The sequence below is a fragment of the Oncorhynchus keta genome, chromosome 13 (assembly GCF_023373465.1).
Source record: "Oncorhynchus keta strain PuntledgeMale-10-30-2019 chromosome 13, Oket_V2, whole genome shotgun sequence".
Classification (NCBI taxonomy): Eukaryota; Metazoa; Chordata; class Actinopteri; order Salmoniformes; family Salmonidae; genus Oncorhynchus; species Oncorhynchus keta.
The window spans coordinates 348833-362548 of record NC_068433.1 but is presented as its reverse complement, the minus strand read 5'-3'; the positions used below and the strand labels follow the sequence as shown (position 1 = coordinate 362548).

General features: G+C 44.8%; 1 protein-coding gene across 1 annotated transcript in view; it reads right to left on the bottom strand.

Moving 5' to 3' along the window:
* LOC118380657 (F-box only protein 41-like) overlaps positions 1-13716 on the bottom strand; it is a 54034-nt gene that overhangs the window by 25645 nt on the left and 14673 nt on the right. Inside the window, exons 8-9 of the mRNA XM_052460705.1 lie at positions 9527-9679; positions 2131-2226 (exon numbers count right to left, since the gene is read on the bottom strand). Coding sequence (XP_052316665.1) covers positions 2131-2226; positions 9527-9679 — 249 coding nt within the window. The remainder of the gene's footprint in view (positions 1-2130; positions 2227-9526; positions 9680-13716) is intronic.

Sequence of the window (13716 nt, the reverse complement as noted above, 5' to 3'; positions counted from 1 at the left end):
CGAGAGCCAGTCAGCCTGAGTGTGAGTGTGTGCCGAGCATTTCACCAAATGCAATTCTTGAGGTGGAGTAACTCTGCAAGATCACGGTCTAACCTGTTTTTAATTCTTATTTTCTTTATGGGGGTGTGTTTGTGAACAATACCACTGAAAATATCAAAAAAGAAGGTCCAAGCGTCTTCGACAGAGGGGATCAAGCTGATTCTATACCATTTTACAGAGGCCAGTTCATGAAGGAAGGCTTGCTCATTAAAGTTGTTTTGCAAGCTTCTATGACAAATCAGGACAGGTCATTTCACTGAGCAGCCATTACGAACACAGGCTGTAAAACAGTGATCATTAAGGTCATTACAGAAAACACCAGACTGATACCTTTCAGGATTATTTGTGAGGATAACATCGAGGAGAGTAGTCTTTTATGGGTGTTTGGAGTCATACCTTGTGGGATTGGTAATAATCTGAGAGAGATTTAGGGAGTCCCATTGCTTTAGGACTCGGTCAGGTGGTTTAAGCATGTCCCAGTTTAGGTCACCTGGCAGGACAAATTCAGACTTGGTGTAAGGTGCCAGGAGAGAGCTTAGGGCAGGGAGGGTACAGGCCGGTGCTCATGGAGGACGATAACACACAGAGACAGTCAACGAAAAGCTATTTGAAAGTTTAATGCTTAAAAACCAGCAAATCAAATTGTTTGGGGACAGACTTGGTGGAGACAACCGAGCACTGAAGGTGCTAGTGTTAATGTGCATTAAACCCAGGCTTTTACGAGAGCAGAAATCAGTGATGCAGATATCAGAGCACAAATCAGAATTGGGTCTAGCAACAGTAGATGGACCAGGGTGTACATGCACATTTCCAGATATCATCAGCAGTAAAACAATCAGGGCACGGCAGAGGACAGGGAGAGGTCTGCAGTGTTGATTTATGACATCTGAATGTGCTTCAGATGGCAACAAGATTATGTTGTACAGCACTTTCATCAGGTAACATGAATACAAAGCTGGTGAGAGGTGGTTAGAATAGGATGGGAGGCCAACAGTCCATGTGGTAAGGGTAGGCAACATCAATTCTGCCACACTGATCCTCAACACGGGGGTCCCTGAAGGGGGCATGCTTAGTCCCCCCGTACTCCCTGTTCACCCACTGCGTCGCCATGCAGGACTCCGACACCATCATTAAGTTTGCTGACGACACGACAGTGGTAGGTCTGATCACAGACAACGACGAGACAGCCTATAGGGAGGAGGTCAGAGACCTGGTAGTGTGGTGCCCGGACATGAACTTCTCAAGACAAAGGAGCTGATCGTGGACTACAGGAAAAGGAGGGCCAAATAGGACCACATTCACATCGACGGGTCGACAGTTTCCATCACCAACATATTATCTAAACTATCATGGTCCAAACACAACCAAGTCAGTCATGAAGAGGGAACGACAATGCCTGTTTCCCTTCAGGAGACTGAAAACATTTGCCATGGGTCCCCAGATCCTCAAAAGGTTCTACAGCTGCACCATCGAGAGCATCCTGACCGGTTGCATCACCGCCTGCTATGGCAACTGCTCGGCCTCCGACCGCAAGACGCTACAGAGGGGAGTACGTACGATCCAGTACATCACTGGGGCCAAGCTTCCTGCCATCCAGGACCTCTATACCAGGCGGTGTCAGAGGAAGTCCCTAAAAATTGTCAAAGACTCCATCCACACAAGTCATAGACTGTTCTCTCTGCTGTCGCATGGCAACGGTACCGGAGTGCCAAGTCTAGGTCCAAAAGGCTTCTACCCCCAAGCTATAAGAGCAATTAACCAAATGGTTACCTGGACGATCTGCATTAACCCCAGCTTTGTTTAAACGCTGATATTATGTATGTCACTTTAACTCTACCTACATGCACACTTTACCTCAATTACCTCGACTAACCTGTACCCCCACACATTGACTTGTTACCGGTATATAGCCTCGTTATTGTTATTTTATTGTGTTGACTTCAGTTTATTTAGTATATATTTTTCTTAACTCTAATTTCTTAAAATTAGAAATATTAGGGTATAAATTGAGTCGTTCTGGATAATAGCATCTCCTAAATTACCCCCCCAAAATTAAATGTAATTCACGACTCCGCTGGCATTACTACTCACCAGGGGTGTAGTGGCGCCACCTGCAGGGATGTCATGTTTCTGCAGCCTGCTCCTAGAGCCCACACCACCTCATGACCCATGGGGTCTGACGAACTCCTGACACACACACAGAGACACACACACACAGAGACATGCACCCACACACACACACACACACACACACACACACACACACACACACACACACACACACACACACACACACACACACACACACACACACACACACACACACACACACACACACACACACACACACACACACACACACACACACACACACACACACACACACACACAGAGACACACACACACACACACACACACACAGGGACATACACACACAGACAGACATACACACAGTAATTTCAGAATAGGCACGCAAATGTAGCCGAGTTGAGTCTTATCTCACACTCTCATGATGAGGGTAGTTCTATCCGTGACTTCACACACAAACACACCGACACAACCCTACCTGTATGTGAGGTGTTGTAGGTTACCTGTATGTGAGGTGTTGTAGGTTACCTGTATGTGAGGTGTTGTAGTTTACCTGTATGTGAGGTGTTGTAGGTTACCTGTATGTGAGGTGTTGTAGGTTACCTGTATGTGAGGTGTTGTAGTTTACCTGTATGTGAGGTGTTGTAGGTTACCTGTATGTGAGGTGTTGTAGGTTACCTGTATGTGAGGTGTTGTAGGTTACCTGTATGTGAGGTGTTGTAGGTTACCTGTATGTGAGGTGTTGTAGTTTACCTGTATGTGAGGTGTTGTAGTTTACCTGTATGTGAGGTGGTGTTGTGTGGTGTTGTTTACCTGTATGTGAGGTGTTGTAGTTTACCTGTATGTGAGGTGTTGTAGTTTACCTGTGAGGTGTTGTGTGATGTGAGGTGTTGTAGGTTACCTGTATGTGAGGTGTTGTGGTTTACCTGTATGTGAGGTGTTGTAGGTTACCTGTATGTGAGGTGTTGTAGGTTACCTGTATGTGAGGTGTTGTAGGTTACCTGTATGTGAGGTGTTGTAGGTTACCTGTATGTGAGGTGTTGTAGGTTTACCTGTATGTGAGGTGTTGTAGGTTACCTGTATGTGAGGTGTTGTAGGTTACCTGTATGTGAGGTGTTGTAGGTTACCTGTATGTGATGTGAGGTGTTGTAGGTTACCTGTATGTGAGGTGTTGTAGGTTACCTGTATGTGAGGTGTTGTAGGTTACCTGTATGTGAGGTGTTGTAGGTTACCTGTATGTGAGGTGTTGTAGTTACCTGTATGTGAGGTGTTGTAGGTTACCTGTATACCTGATGTGGTGTTGTAGGTTACCTGTATGTGAGGTGTTGTAGGTTACCTGTATGTGAGGTGTTGTGTTACCTGTATGTGGTTACCTGTATGTGAGGTGTTGTAGGTTACCTGTATGTGAGGTGTTGTAGGTTACCTGTATGTGAGGTGTTGTAGGTTACCTGTATGTGAGGTGTTGTAGGTTACCTGTATGTGAGGTGTTGTAGGTTACCTGTATGTGAGGTGTTGTAGGTTACCTGTATGTGAGGTGTTGTAGGTTACCTGTATGTGAGGTGTTGTAGGTTACCTGTATGTGAGGTGTTGTAGGTTACCTGTATGTGAGGTGTTGTAGGTTACCTGTATGTGAGGTGTTGTAGGTTACCTGTATGTGAGGTGTTGTAGGTTACCTGTATGTGAGGTGTTGTAGGTTACCTGTGATGTGAGGTGTTGTAGTTTACCTGTATGTGAGGTGTTGTAGGTTACCTGTATGTGAGGTGTTGTAGTTTACCTGTATGTGAGGTGTTGTAGGTTACCTGTATGTGAGGTGTTGTAGGTTACCTGTATGTGAGGTGTTGTAGGTTACCTGTATGTGAGGTGTTGTAGGTTACCTGTATGTGAGGTGTTGTAGGTTACCTGTATGTGAGGTGTTGTAGTTTACCTGTATGTGAGGTGTTGTTACCTGTATGTGAGGTGTTGGTTACCTGTATGTGAGGTGTTGTAGGTTACCTGTATGTGAGGTGTTGTAGGTTACCTGTATGTGAGGTGTTGTAGGTTACCTGTATGTGAGGTGTTGTAGGTTACCTGTATGTGAGGTGTTGTAGGTTACCTGTATGTGAGGTGTTGTAGGTTACCTGTGAGGTGTTGTGTTACCTGTATGTGTTGTAGTTACCTGTATGTGAGGTGTTGTAGTTTACCTGTATGTGAGGTGTTGTAGTTTACCTGTATGTGAGGTGTTGTAGGTTACCTGTATGTGAGGTGTTGTAGGTTACCTGTATGTGAGGTGTTGTAGTTTACCTGTATGTGAGGTGTTGTAGGTTACCTGTATGTGAGGTGGTGTTGTGAGGTGTTGTTACCTGTATGTGAGGTGTTGTAGGTTACCTGTATGTGAGGTGTTGTAGGTTACCTGTATGTGAGGTGTTGTAGTTTACCTGTATGTGAGGTGTTGTAGGTTACCTGTATGTGAGGTGTTGTAGGTTTACCTGTATGTGAGGTGTTGTAGGTTACCTGTATGTGAGGTGTTAGGTTACCTGTATGTGACCTGTATGTGAGGTGTTGTAGGTTACCTGTATGTGAGGTGTTGTAGGTTACCTGTATGTGAGGTGTTGTAGGTTACCTGTATGTGAGGTGTTGTAGGTTACCTGTATGTGAGGTGTTGTAGGTTACCTGTATGTGAGGTGTTGTAGGTTACCTGTATGTGAGGTGTTGTAGGTTACCTGTATGTGAGGTGTTGTAGGTTACCTGTATGTGAGGTGTTGTAGGTTACCTGTATGTGAGGTGTTGTAGTTTACCTGTATGTGAGGTGTTGTAGGTTACCTGTATGTGAGGTGTTGTAGGTTACCTGTATGTGAGGTGTTGTAGGTTACCTGTATGTGAGGTGTTGTAGGTTACCTGTATGTGAGGTGTTGTAGTTTACCTGTATGTGAGGTGTGTAGTTTACCTGTATGTGAGTGTTACCTGTATGTGAGGTGTTGTAGGTTACCTGTATGTGAGGTGTTGTAGGTTACCTGTATGTGAGGTGTTGTAGGTTACCTGTATGTGAGGTGTTGTAGGTTACCTGTATGTGAGGTGTTGTAGGTTACCTGTATGTGAGGTGTTGTAGGTTACCTGTATGTGAGGTGTTGTAGGTTACCTGTATGTGAGGTGTTGTAGGTTACCTGTATGTGAGGTGTTGTAGGTTACCTGTATGTGAGGTGTTGTAGGTTACCTGTATGTGAGGTGTTTACCTGTATGTGAGGTGTTGTAGGTTACCTGTATGTGAGGTGTTGTAGGTTACCTGTATGTGAGGTGTTGTAGGTTACCTGTATGTGAGGTGTTGTAGGTTACCTGTATGTGAGGTGTTGTAGGTTACCTGTATGTGAGGTGTTGTAGGTTACCTGTATGTGAGGTGTTGTAGTTTACCTGTATGTGAGGTGTTGTAGGTTACCTGTATGTGAGGTGTTGTAGGTTACCTGTATGTGAGGTGTTGTAGGTTACCTGTATGTGAGGTGTTGTAGGTTACCTGTATGTGAGGTGTTGTAGTTTACCTGTATGTGAGGTGTTGTAGGTTACCTGTATGTGAGGTGTTGTAGGTTACCTGTATGTGAGGTGTTGAGGTACCTGTTGTGAGGTTACCTGTATGTGAGGTGTTGTAGGTTACCTGTATGTGAGGTGTTGTAGGTTACCTGTATGTGAGGTGTTGTAGGTTACCTGTATGTGAGGTGTTGTAGGTTACCTGTATGTGAGGTGTTGTAGTTTACCTGTATGTGAGGTGTTGTAGTTTACCTGTATGTGAGGTGTTGTAGGTTACCTGTATGTGAGGTGTTGTAGTTTACCTGTAGGTTACCTGTGAGGTGTTGTTGGTTACCTGTATGTGAGGTGTTGTAGGTTACCTGTATGTGAGGTGTTGTAGTTTACCTGTATGTGAGGTGTTGTAGGTTACCTGTATGTGAGGTGTTGTAGTGTTACCTGTATGTGAGGTGTTGTAGGTTACCTGTATGTGAGGTGTTGTTGTTTACCTGTATGTGAGGTGTTGTAGGTTACCTGTATGTGAGGTGTTGTAGGTTACCTGTATGTGAGGTGTTGTAGGTTACCTGTATGTGAGGTGTTGTAGGTTACCTGTATGTGAGGTGTTGTAGGTTACCTGTATGTGAGGTGTGTTTGTGTGGTGTTGTTTACCTGTATGTGAGGTGTTGTAGTTTACCTGTATGTGAGGTGGGTTACCTGTATGTGAGGTGTTGGTTACCTGTATGTGAGGTGTTGTAGGTTACCTGTATGTGAGGTGTTGTAGGTTACCTGTATGTGAGGTGTTGTAGGTTACCTGTATGTGAGGTGTTGTGTTGTATGTGAGGTGTTGTAGGTTACCTGTATGTGAGGTGTTGTAGTTTACCTGTATGTGAGGTGTGAGGTTACCTGTATGTGAGGTGTTGTAGGTTACCTGTATGTGAGGTGTTGTAGGTTACCTGTATGTGAGGTGTTGTTGTATGTGAGGTTTACCTGTATGTGAGGTGTACCTGTATGTGAGGTTACCTGTATGTGAGGTGTTGTAGTTTACCTGTATGTGAGGTGTTGTAGTTTACCTGTATGTGAGGTGTTGTAGGTTACCTGTATGTGAGGTGTTGTAGGTTACCTGTATGTGAGGTGTTGTAGGTTACCTGTATGTGAGGTGTTGTGAGGTGTTGTAGGTTACCTGTATGTGAGGTGTTGTAGGTTACCTGTATGTGAGGTGTTGTAGTTTACCTGTATGTGAGGTGTTGTAGTTGTACCTGTATGTGAGGTGTTGTAGGTTACCTGTATGTGAGGTGTTGTGAGGTTACCTGTATGTGAGGTGTTGTAGTTTACCTGTATGTGAGGTGTTGTAGGTTACCTGTATGTGAGGTGTTGTAGTTTACCTGTATGTGAGGTGTTGTAGGTTACCTGTATGTGAGGTGTTGTAGGTTACCTGTATGTGAGGTGTTGTAGGTTACCTGTATGTGAGGTGTTGTAGTTTACCTGTATGTGAGGTGTATGTGAGGTGTTACCTGTATGTGAGGTGTTGTAGTTTACCTGTATGTGAGGTGTTGTAGGTTACCTGTATGTGAGGTGTTGTGAGGTGTTGGTTACCTGTATGTGAGGTGTTGTAGGTGTATGTGAGGTGTTGTAGGTTACCTGTATGTGAGGTGTTGTAGGTTACCTGTATGTGAGGTGTTGTAGGTTACCTGTATGTGAGGTGTTGTAGTTTACCTGTATGTGAGGTGTTGTAGGTTACCTGTATGTGAGGTGTTGTAGGTTACCTGTATGTGAGGTGTTGTAGGTTACCTGTATGTGAGGTGTTGTAGGTTACCTGTATGTGAGGTGTTGTAGGTTACCTGTATGTGAGGTGTTGTAGTTTACCTGTATGTGAGGTGTTGTAGGTTACCTGTATGTGAGGTGTTGTAGGTTACCTGTATGTGAGGTGTTGTAGTTTACCTGTATGTGAGGTGTTGTAGGTTACCTGTATGTGAGGTGTTGTAGTTTACCTGTATGTGAGGTGTTGTAGTTTACCTGTATGTGAGGTGTTGTAGTTTACCTGTATGTGAGGTGTTGTAGTTTACCTGTATGTGAGGTGTTGTAGTTTACCTGTATGTGAGGTGTTGTAGGTTACCTGTATGTGAGGTGTTGTAGGTTACCTGTATGTGAGGTGTTGTAGGTTACCTGTATGTGAGGTGTTGTAGGTTACCTGTATGTGAGGTGTTGTAGTTTACCTGTATGTGAGGTGTTGTAGTTTACCTGTATGTGAGGTGTTGTAGTTTACCTGTATGTGAGGTGTTGTAGGTTACCTGTATGTGAGGTGTTGTAGGTTACCTGTATGTGAGGTGTTGTAGGTTACCTGTATGTGAGGTGTTGTAGGTTACCTGTATGTGAGGTGTTGTAGGTTACCTGTATGTGAGGTGTTGTAGGTTACCTGTATGTGAGGTGTTGTAGGTTACCTGTATGTGAGGTGTTGTAGTTTACCTGTATGTGAGGTGTGTTATGTGAGGTGTTGTAGTTTACCTGTATGTGAGGTGTTGTGAGGTTACCTGTATGTGAGGTGTTGTAGGTTACCTGTATGTGAGGTGTTGTAGTTTACCTGTATGTGAGGTGTTGTAGGTTACCTGTATGTGAGGTGTTGTAGGTTACCTGTATGTGAGGTGTTGTAGGTTACCTGTATGTGAGGTGTTGTAGGTTACCTGTATGTGAGGTGTTGTAGGTTACCTGTTTAGGTGTTGTGGTTATGTGAGGTGTTGTAGTTTACCTGTATGTGAGGTGTTGTGTTGTGAGGTTACCTGTATGTGAGGTGTTGGTTACCTGTATGTGAGGTGTTGTAGTTTACCTGTATGTGAGGTGTTGTAGTTTACCTGTATGTGAGGTGTTGTAGTTTACCTGTATGTGAGGTGTTGTAGTTTACCTGTATGTGAGGTGTTGTAGTTTACCTGTATGTGAGGTGTTGTAGTTTACCTGTATGTGAGGTGTTGTAGGTTACCTGTATGTGAGGTGTTGTAGTTTACCTGTATGTGAGGTGTTGTAGTTTACCTGTATGTGAGGGTGTTGTGTGAGGTGTTGTAGGTTTACCTGTATGTGAGGTGTTGTAGGTTACCTGTATGTGAGGTGTTGTAGGTTACCTGTATGTGAGGTGTTGTAGGTTACCTGTATGTGAGGTGTTGTAGTTTACCTGTATGAGGTGTTGAGGTGTATGTAGGTGTTACCTGTATGTGAGGTGTTGTAGTTTACCTGTATGTGAGGTGTTGTAGTTTACCTGTATGTGAGGTGTTGTAGTTTGTATGTGAGGTGTGAGGTGTGAGGTGTTGTAGGTTACCTGTATGTGAGGTGTTGTAGTTTACCTGTATGTGAGGTGTTGTAGTTTACCTGTATGTGAGGTGTTGTAGGTTACCTGTGAGGTGGTGTGTGAGGTGTTGTAGGTTACCTGTATGTGTTGTAGTTTACCTGTATGTGAGGTGTTGTAGTTTACCTGTATGTGAGGTGTTGTAGGTTACCTGTATGTGAGGTGTTGTAGTTTACCTGTATGTGATGTGAGGTTACCTGTGTGAGGTGTTGTAGTTTACCTGTATGTGAGGTGTTGTAGTGTGGGTTGTAGGTGTTGTAGGTTACCTGTATGTGAGGTGGTGTTGTAGGTGTTTACCTGTATGTGAGGTGTTGTAGTTTACCTGTATGTGAGGTGTTGTAGGTTACCTGTATGTGAGGTGTTGTAGTTTACCTGTATGTGAGGTGTTGTAGGTTACCTGTATGTGAGGTGTTGTAGTTTACCTGTATGTGAGGTGTTGTAGTTTACCTGTATGTGAGGTGTTGTAGTTTACCTGTATGTGAGGTGTTGTAGGTTACCTGTATGTGAGGTGTTGTAGTTTACCTGTATGTGAGGTGTTGTAGGTTACCTGTATGTGAGGTGTTGTAGGTTACCTGTATGTGAGGTGTTGTAGTTTACCTGTATGTGAGGTGTTGTAGGTTCCTACAGTAGCAGCTGGCCAGCCACAGGGAGCGGTCAGTCAGGACGTGAGGACAGTGAGACACTCTGAGAACCATTAGACTGCCTCCCGCTGACCTCAGCAACGCCTCCACACCTCCCTCCAGACAGCCCCTGGAGAGACAGTCAAACAGGCTCCTCCTCCTTACTGTGTAGAGGCCTCCTAATGCAGGTTTACTGTGTAGAGGCCTCCTAATGCAGGTTTACTGTGTAGAGGCCTCCTAATGCAGGTTTACTGTGTAGAGGCCTCCTAATGCAGGTTTACTGTGTAGAGGCCTCCTAATGCAGGTTTACTGTGTAGAGGCCTCCTAATGCAGGTTTACTGTGTAGAGGCTTCCTAATGCAGGTTTACTGTGTAGAGGCCTCCTAATGCAGGTTTACTGTGTAGAGGCCTCCTAATGCAGGTTTACTGTGTAGAGGCCTCCTAATGCAGGTTTACTGTGTAGAGGCCTCCTAATGCAGGTTTACTGTGTAGAGGCCTCCTAATGCAGGTTTACTGTGTAGAGGCCTCCTAATGCAGGTTTACTGTGTAGAGGCCTCCTAATGCAGGTTTACTGTGTAGAGGCCTCCTAATGCAGGTTTACTGTGTAGAGGCCTCCTAATGCAGGTTTACTGTGTAGAGGCTTCCTAATGCAGGTTTACTGTGTAGAGGCCTCCTAATGCAGGTTTACTGTGTAGAGGCCTCCTAATGCAGGTTTACTGTGTAGAGGCCTCCTAATGCAGGTTTACTGTGTAGAGGCTTCCTAATGCAGGTTTACTGTGTAGAGGCCTCCTAATGCAGGTTTACTGTGTGAGGCCTCTTAATGCAGGTTTACTGTGTAGAGGCCTCCTAATGTAGGTTTACTGTGTAGAGGCCTCCTAATGCAGGTTTACTGTGTAGAGGCCTCCTAATGCAGGTTTACTGTGTAGAGGCCTCCTAATGCAGGTTTACTGTGTAGAGGCCTCCTAATGCAGGTTTACTGTGTAGAGGCTTCCTAATGCAGGTTTACTGTGTAGAGGCCTCCTAATGCAGGTTTACTGTGTAGAGGCCTCCTAATGCAGGTTTACTGTGTAGAGGCTTCCTAATGCAGGTTTACTGTGTAGAGGCCTCCTAATGCAGGTTTACTGTGTAGAGGCCTCCTAATGCAGGTTTACTGTGTAGAGGCTTCCTAATGCAGGTTTACTGTGTAGAGGCCTCCTAATGCAGGTTTACTGTGTAGAGGCTTCCTAATGCAGGTTTACTGTGTAGAGGCCTCCTAATGCAGGTTTACTGTGTAGAGGCCTCCTAATGCAGGTTTACTGTGTAGAGGCCTCCTAATGCAGGTTTACTGTGTAGAGGCCTCCTAATGCAGGTTTACTGTGTAGAGGCTTCCTAATGCAGGTTTACTGTGTAGAGGCCTCCTAATGCAGGTTTACTGTGTAGAGGCCTCCTAATGCAGGTTTACTGTGTAGAGGCTTCCTAATGCAGGTTTACTGTGTAGAGGCCTCCTAATGCAGGTTTACTGTGTAGAGGTCCCCTAATGCAGGTTTACTGTGTAGAGGCCTCCTAATGCAGGTTTACTGTGTAGAGGCTTCCTAATGCAGGTTTACTGTGTAGAGGCCTCCTAATGCAGGTTTACTGTGTAGAGGCCTCCTAATGCAGGTTTACTGTGTAGAGGCTTCCTAATGCAGGTTTACTGTGTAGAGGTCTCCTAATGCAGGTTTACTGTGTAGAGGCTTCCTAATGCAGGTTTACTGTGTAGAGGCCTCCTAATGCAGGTTTACTGTGTAGAGGTCTCCTAATGCAGGTTTACTGTGTAGAGGCTTCCTAATGCAGGTTTACTGTGTAGAGGCCTCCTAATGCAGGTTTACTGTGTAGAGGCCTCCTAATGCAGGTTTACTGTGTAGAGGCTTCCTAATGCAGGTTTACTGTGTAGAGGCCTCCTAATACAGGTTTACTGTGTAGAGGCCTCCTAATGCAGGTTTACTGTGTAGAGGCCTCCTAATGCAGGTTTACTGTGTAGAGGCTTCCTAATGCAGGTTTACTGTGTAGAGGCTTCCTAATGCAGGTTTACTGTGTAGAGGCTTCCTAATGCAGGTTTACTGTGTAGAGGCCTCCTAATGCAGGTTTACTGTGTAGAGGCTTCCTAATGCAGGTTTACTGTGTAGAGGCCTCCTAATGCAGGTTTACTGTGTAGAGGCTTCCTAATGCAGGTTTACTGTGTAGAGGCCTCCTAATGCAGGTTTACTGTGTAGAGGCCTCCTAATGCAGGTTTACTGTGTAGAGGCCTCCTAATGCAGGTTTACTGTGTAGAGGCCCCCTAATGCAGGTTTACTGTGTAGAGGCCTCCTAATGCAGGTTTACTGTGTAGAGGCTTCCTAATGCAGGTTTACTGTGTAGAGGCCTCCTAATGCAGGTTTACTGTGTAGAGGCCTCCTAATGCAGGTTTACTGTGTAGAGGCTTCCTAATGCAGGTTTACTGTGTAGAGGCCTCCTAATGCAGGTTTACTGTGTAGAGGCCTCCTAATGCAGGTTTACTGTGTAGAGGCCTCCTAATGCAGGTTTACTGTGTAGAGGCCTCCTAATGCAGGTTTACTGTGTAGAGGCTTCCTAATGCAGGTTTACTGTGTAGAGGCCTCCTAATACAGGTTTACTGTGTAGAGGCCTCCTAATGCAGGTTTACTGTGTAGAGGCCTCCTAATGCAGGTTTACTGTGTGGTCCAGTACTGTATGTTTACTGTGTGGTCCAGTAGTGTATGTTTACTGTGTGGTCCAGTAGTGTATGTTTACTGTGTGGTCCAGTAATGTATGTTTACTGTGTGGTCCAGTAGTGTATGTTTACTGTGTGGTCCAGTACTGTATGTTTACTGTGCGGTCCAGTAGTGTATGTTTACTGTGTGGTCCAGTATTGTATGTTTACTGTGTGGTCCAGTAGTGTATGTTTACTGTGCGGTCCAGTAGTGAATGTTGACTGTGCGGTCCAGTAGTGTATGTTTACTGTGTGGTCCAGTACCGTTTTGTCCAGTAGTGTATGTTTACTGTGTGGTCCAGTAGTGTATGTTTACTGTGTGGTCCAGTAGTGTATGTTTACTGTGTGGTCCAGTAGTGTATGTTTACTGTGTGGTCCAGTAGTGAATGTTTACTGTGTGTTCCAGTAGTGTATGTTTACTGTGCGGTCCAGTAGTGAATGTTTACTGTGCGGTCCAGTAGTGTATGTTTACTGTGTGGTCCAGTACCGTTTTGTCCAGTAGTGTATGTTTACTGGGTGGTCCACTAGTGTGTGGTCCAGTAGTGAATGTTTACTGTGCGGTCCAGTAGTGTATGTTTACTGTGTGGTCCAGTACCGTGTGGTCCAGTAGTGTATGTTTACTGTGTGGTCCACTAGTGTGTGGTCCAGTAGTGAATGTTTACTGTGTGTTCCAGTAGTGTATGTTTACTGTGTGGTCCAGTACTGTGTGGTCCAGTAGTGTATGTTTACTGTGTGGTCCAGTACTGTATGTTTACTGTGTGGTCCAGTAGTGTATGTTTACTGTGTGGTCCAGTACTGTATGTTTACTGTGCGGTCCAGTAGTGAATGTTTACTGTGCGGTCCAGTAGTGTATGTTTACTGTGTGGTCCAGTACTGTGTGGTCCAGTAGTGTATGTTTACTGTGTGGTCCAGTAATGTATGTTTACTGTGTGGTCCAGTAGTGTATGTTTACTGTGTGGTCCAGTAGTGTATGTTTACTGTGTGGTCCAGTAGTGAATGTTTACTGTGTGGTCCAGTAATGTATGTTTACTGTGTGGTCCAGTAGTGTATGTTTACTGTGTGGTCCAGTAGTGTATGTTTACTGTGTGGTCCAGTAGTGTATGTTTACTGTGCGGTCCAGTAGTGTGTGGTCCAGTAGTGTGTGGTCCAGTAGTGTATGTTTACTGTGCGGTCCAGTAGTGTATGTTTACTGTGTGGTCCAGTAGTGAATGTTTACTGTGCGGTCCAGTAGTGTATGTTTACTGTGTGGTCCAGTAATGTATGTTTACTGTGTGGTCCAGTAGTGTATGTTTACTGTGTGGTCCAGTACTGTATGTTTACTGTGCGGTCCAGTAGTGTATGTTTACTGTGTGGTCCAGTATTGTATGTTTACTGTGTGGTCCAGTAGTGTATGTTTACTGTGCGGTCCAGTAGTGAATGTTGACTGTGCGGTCCAGTAGTGTA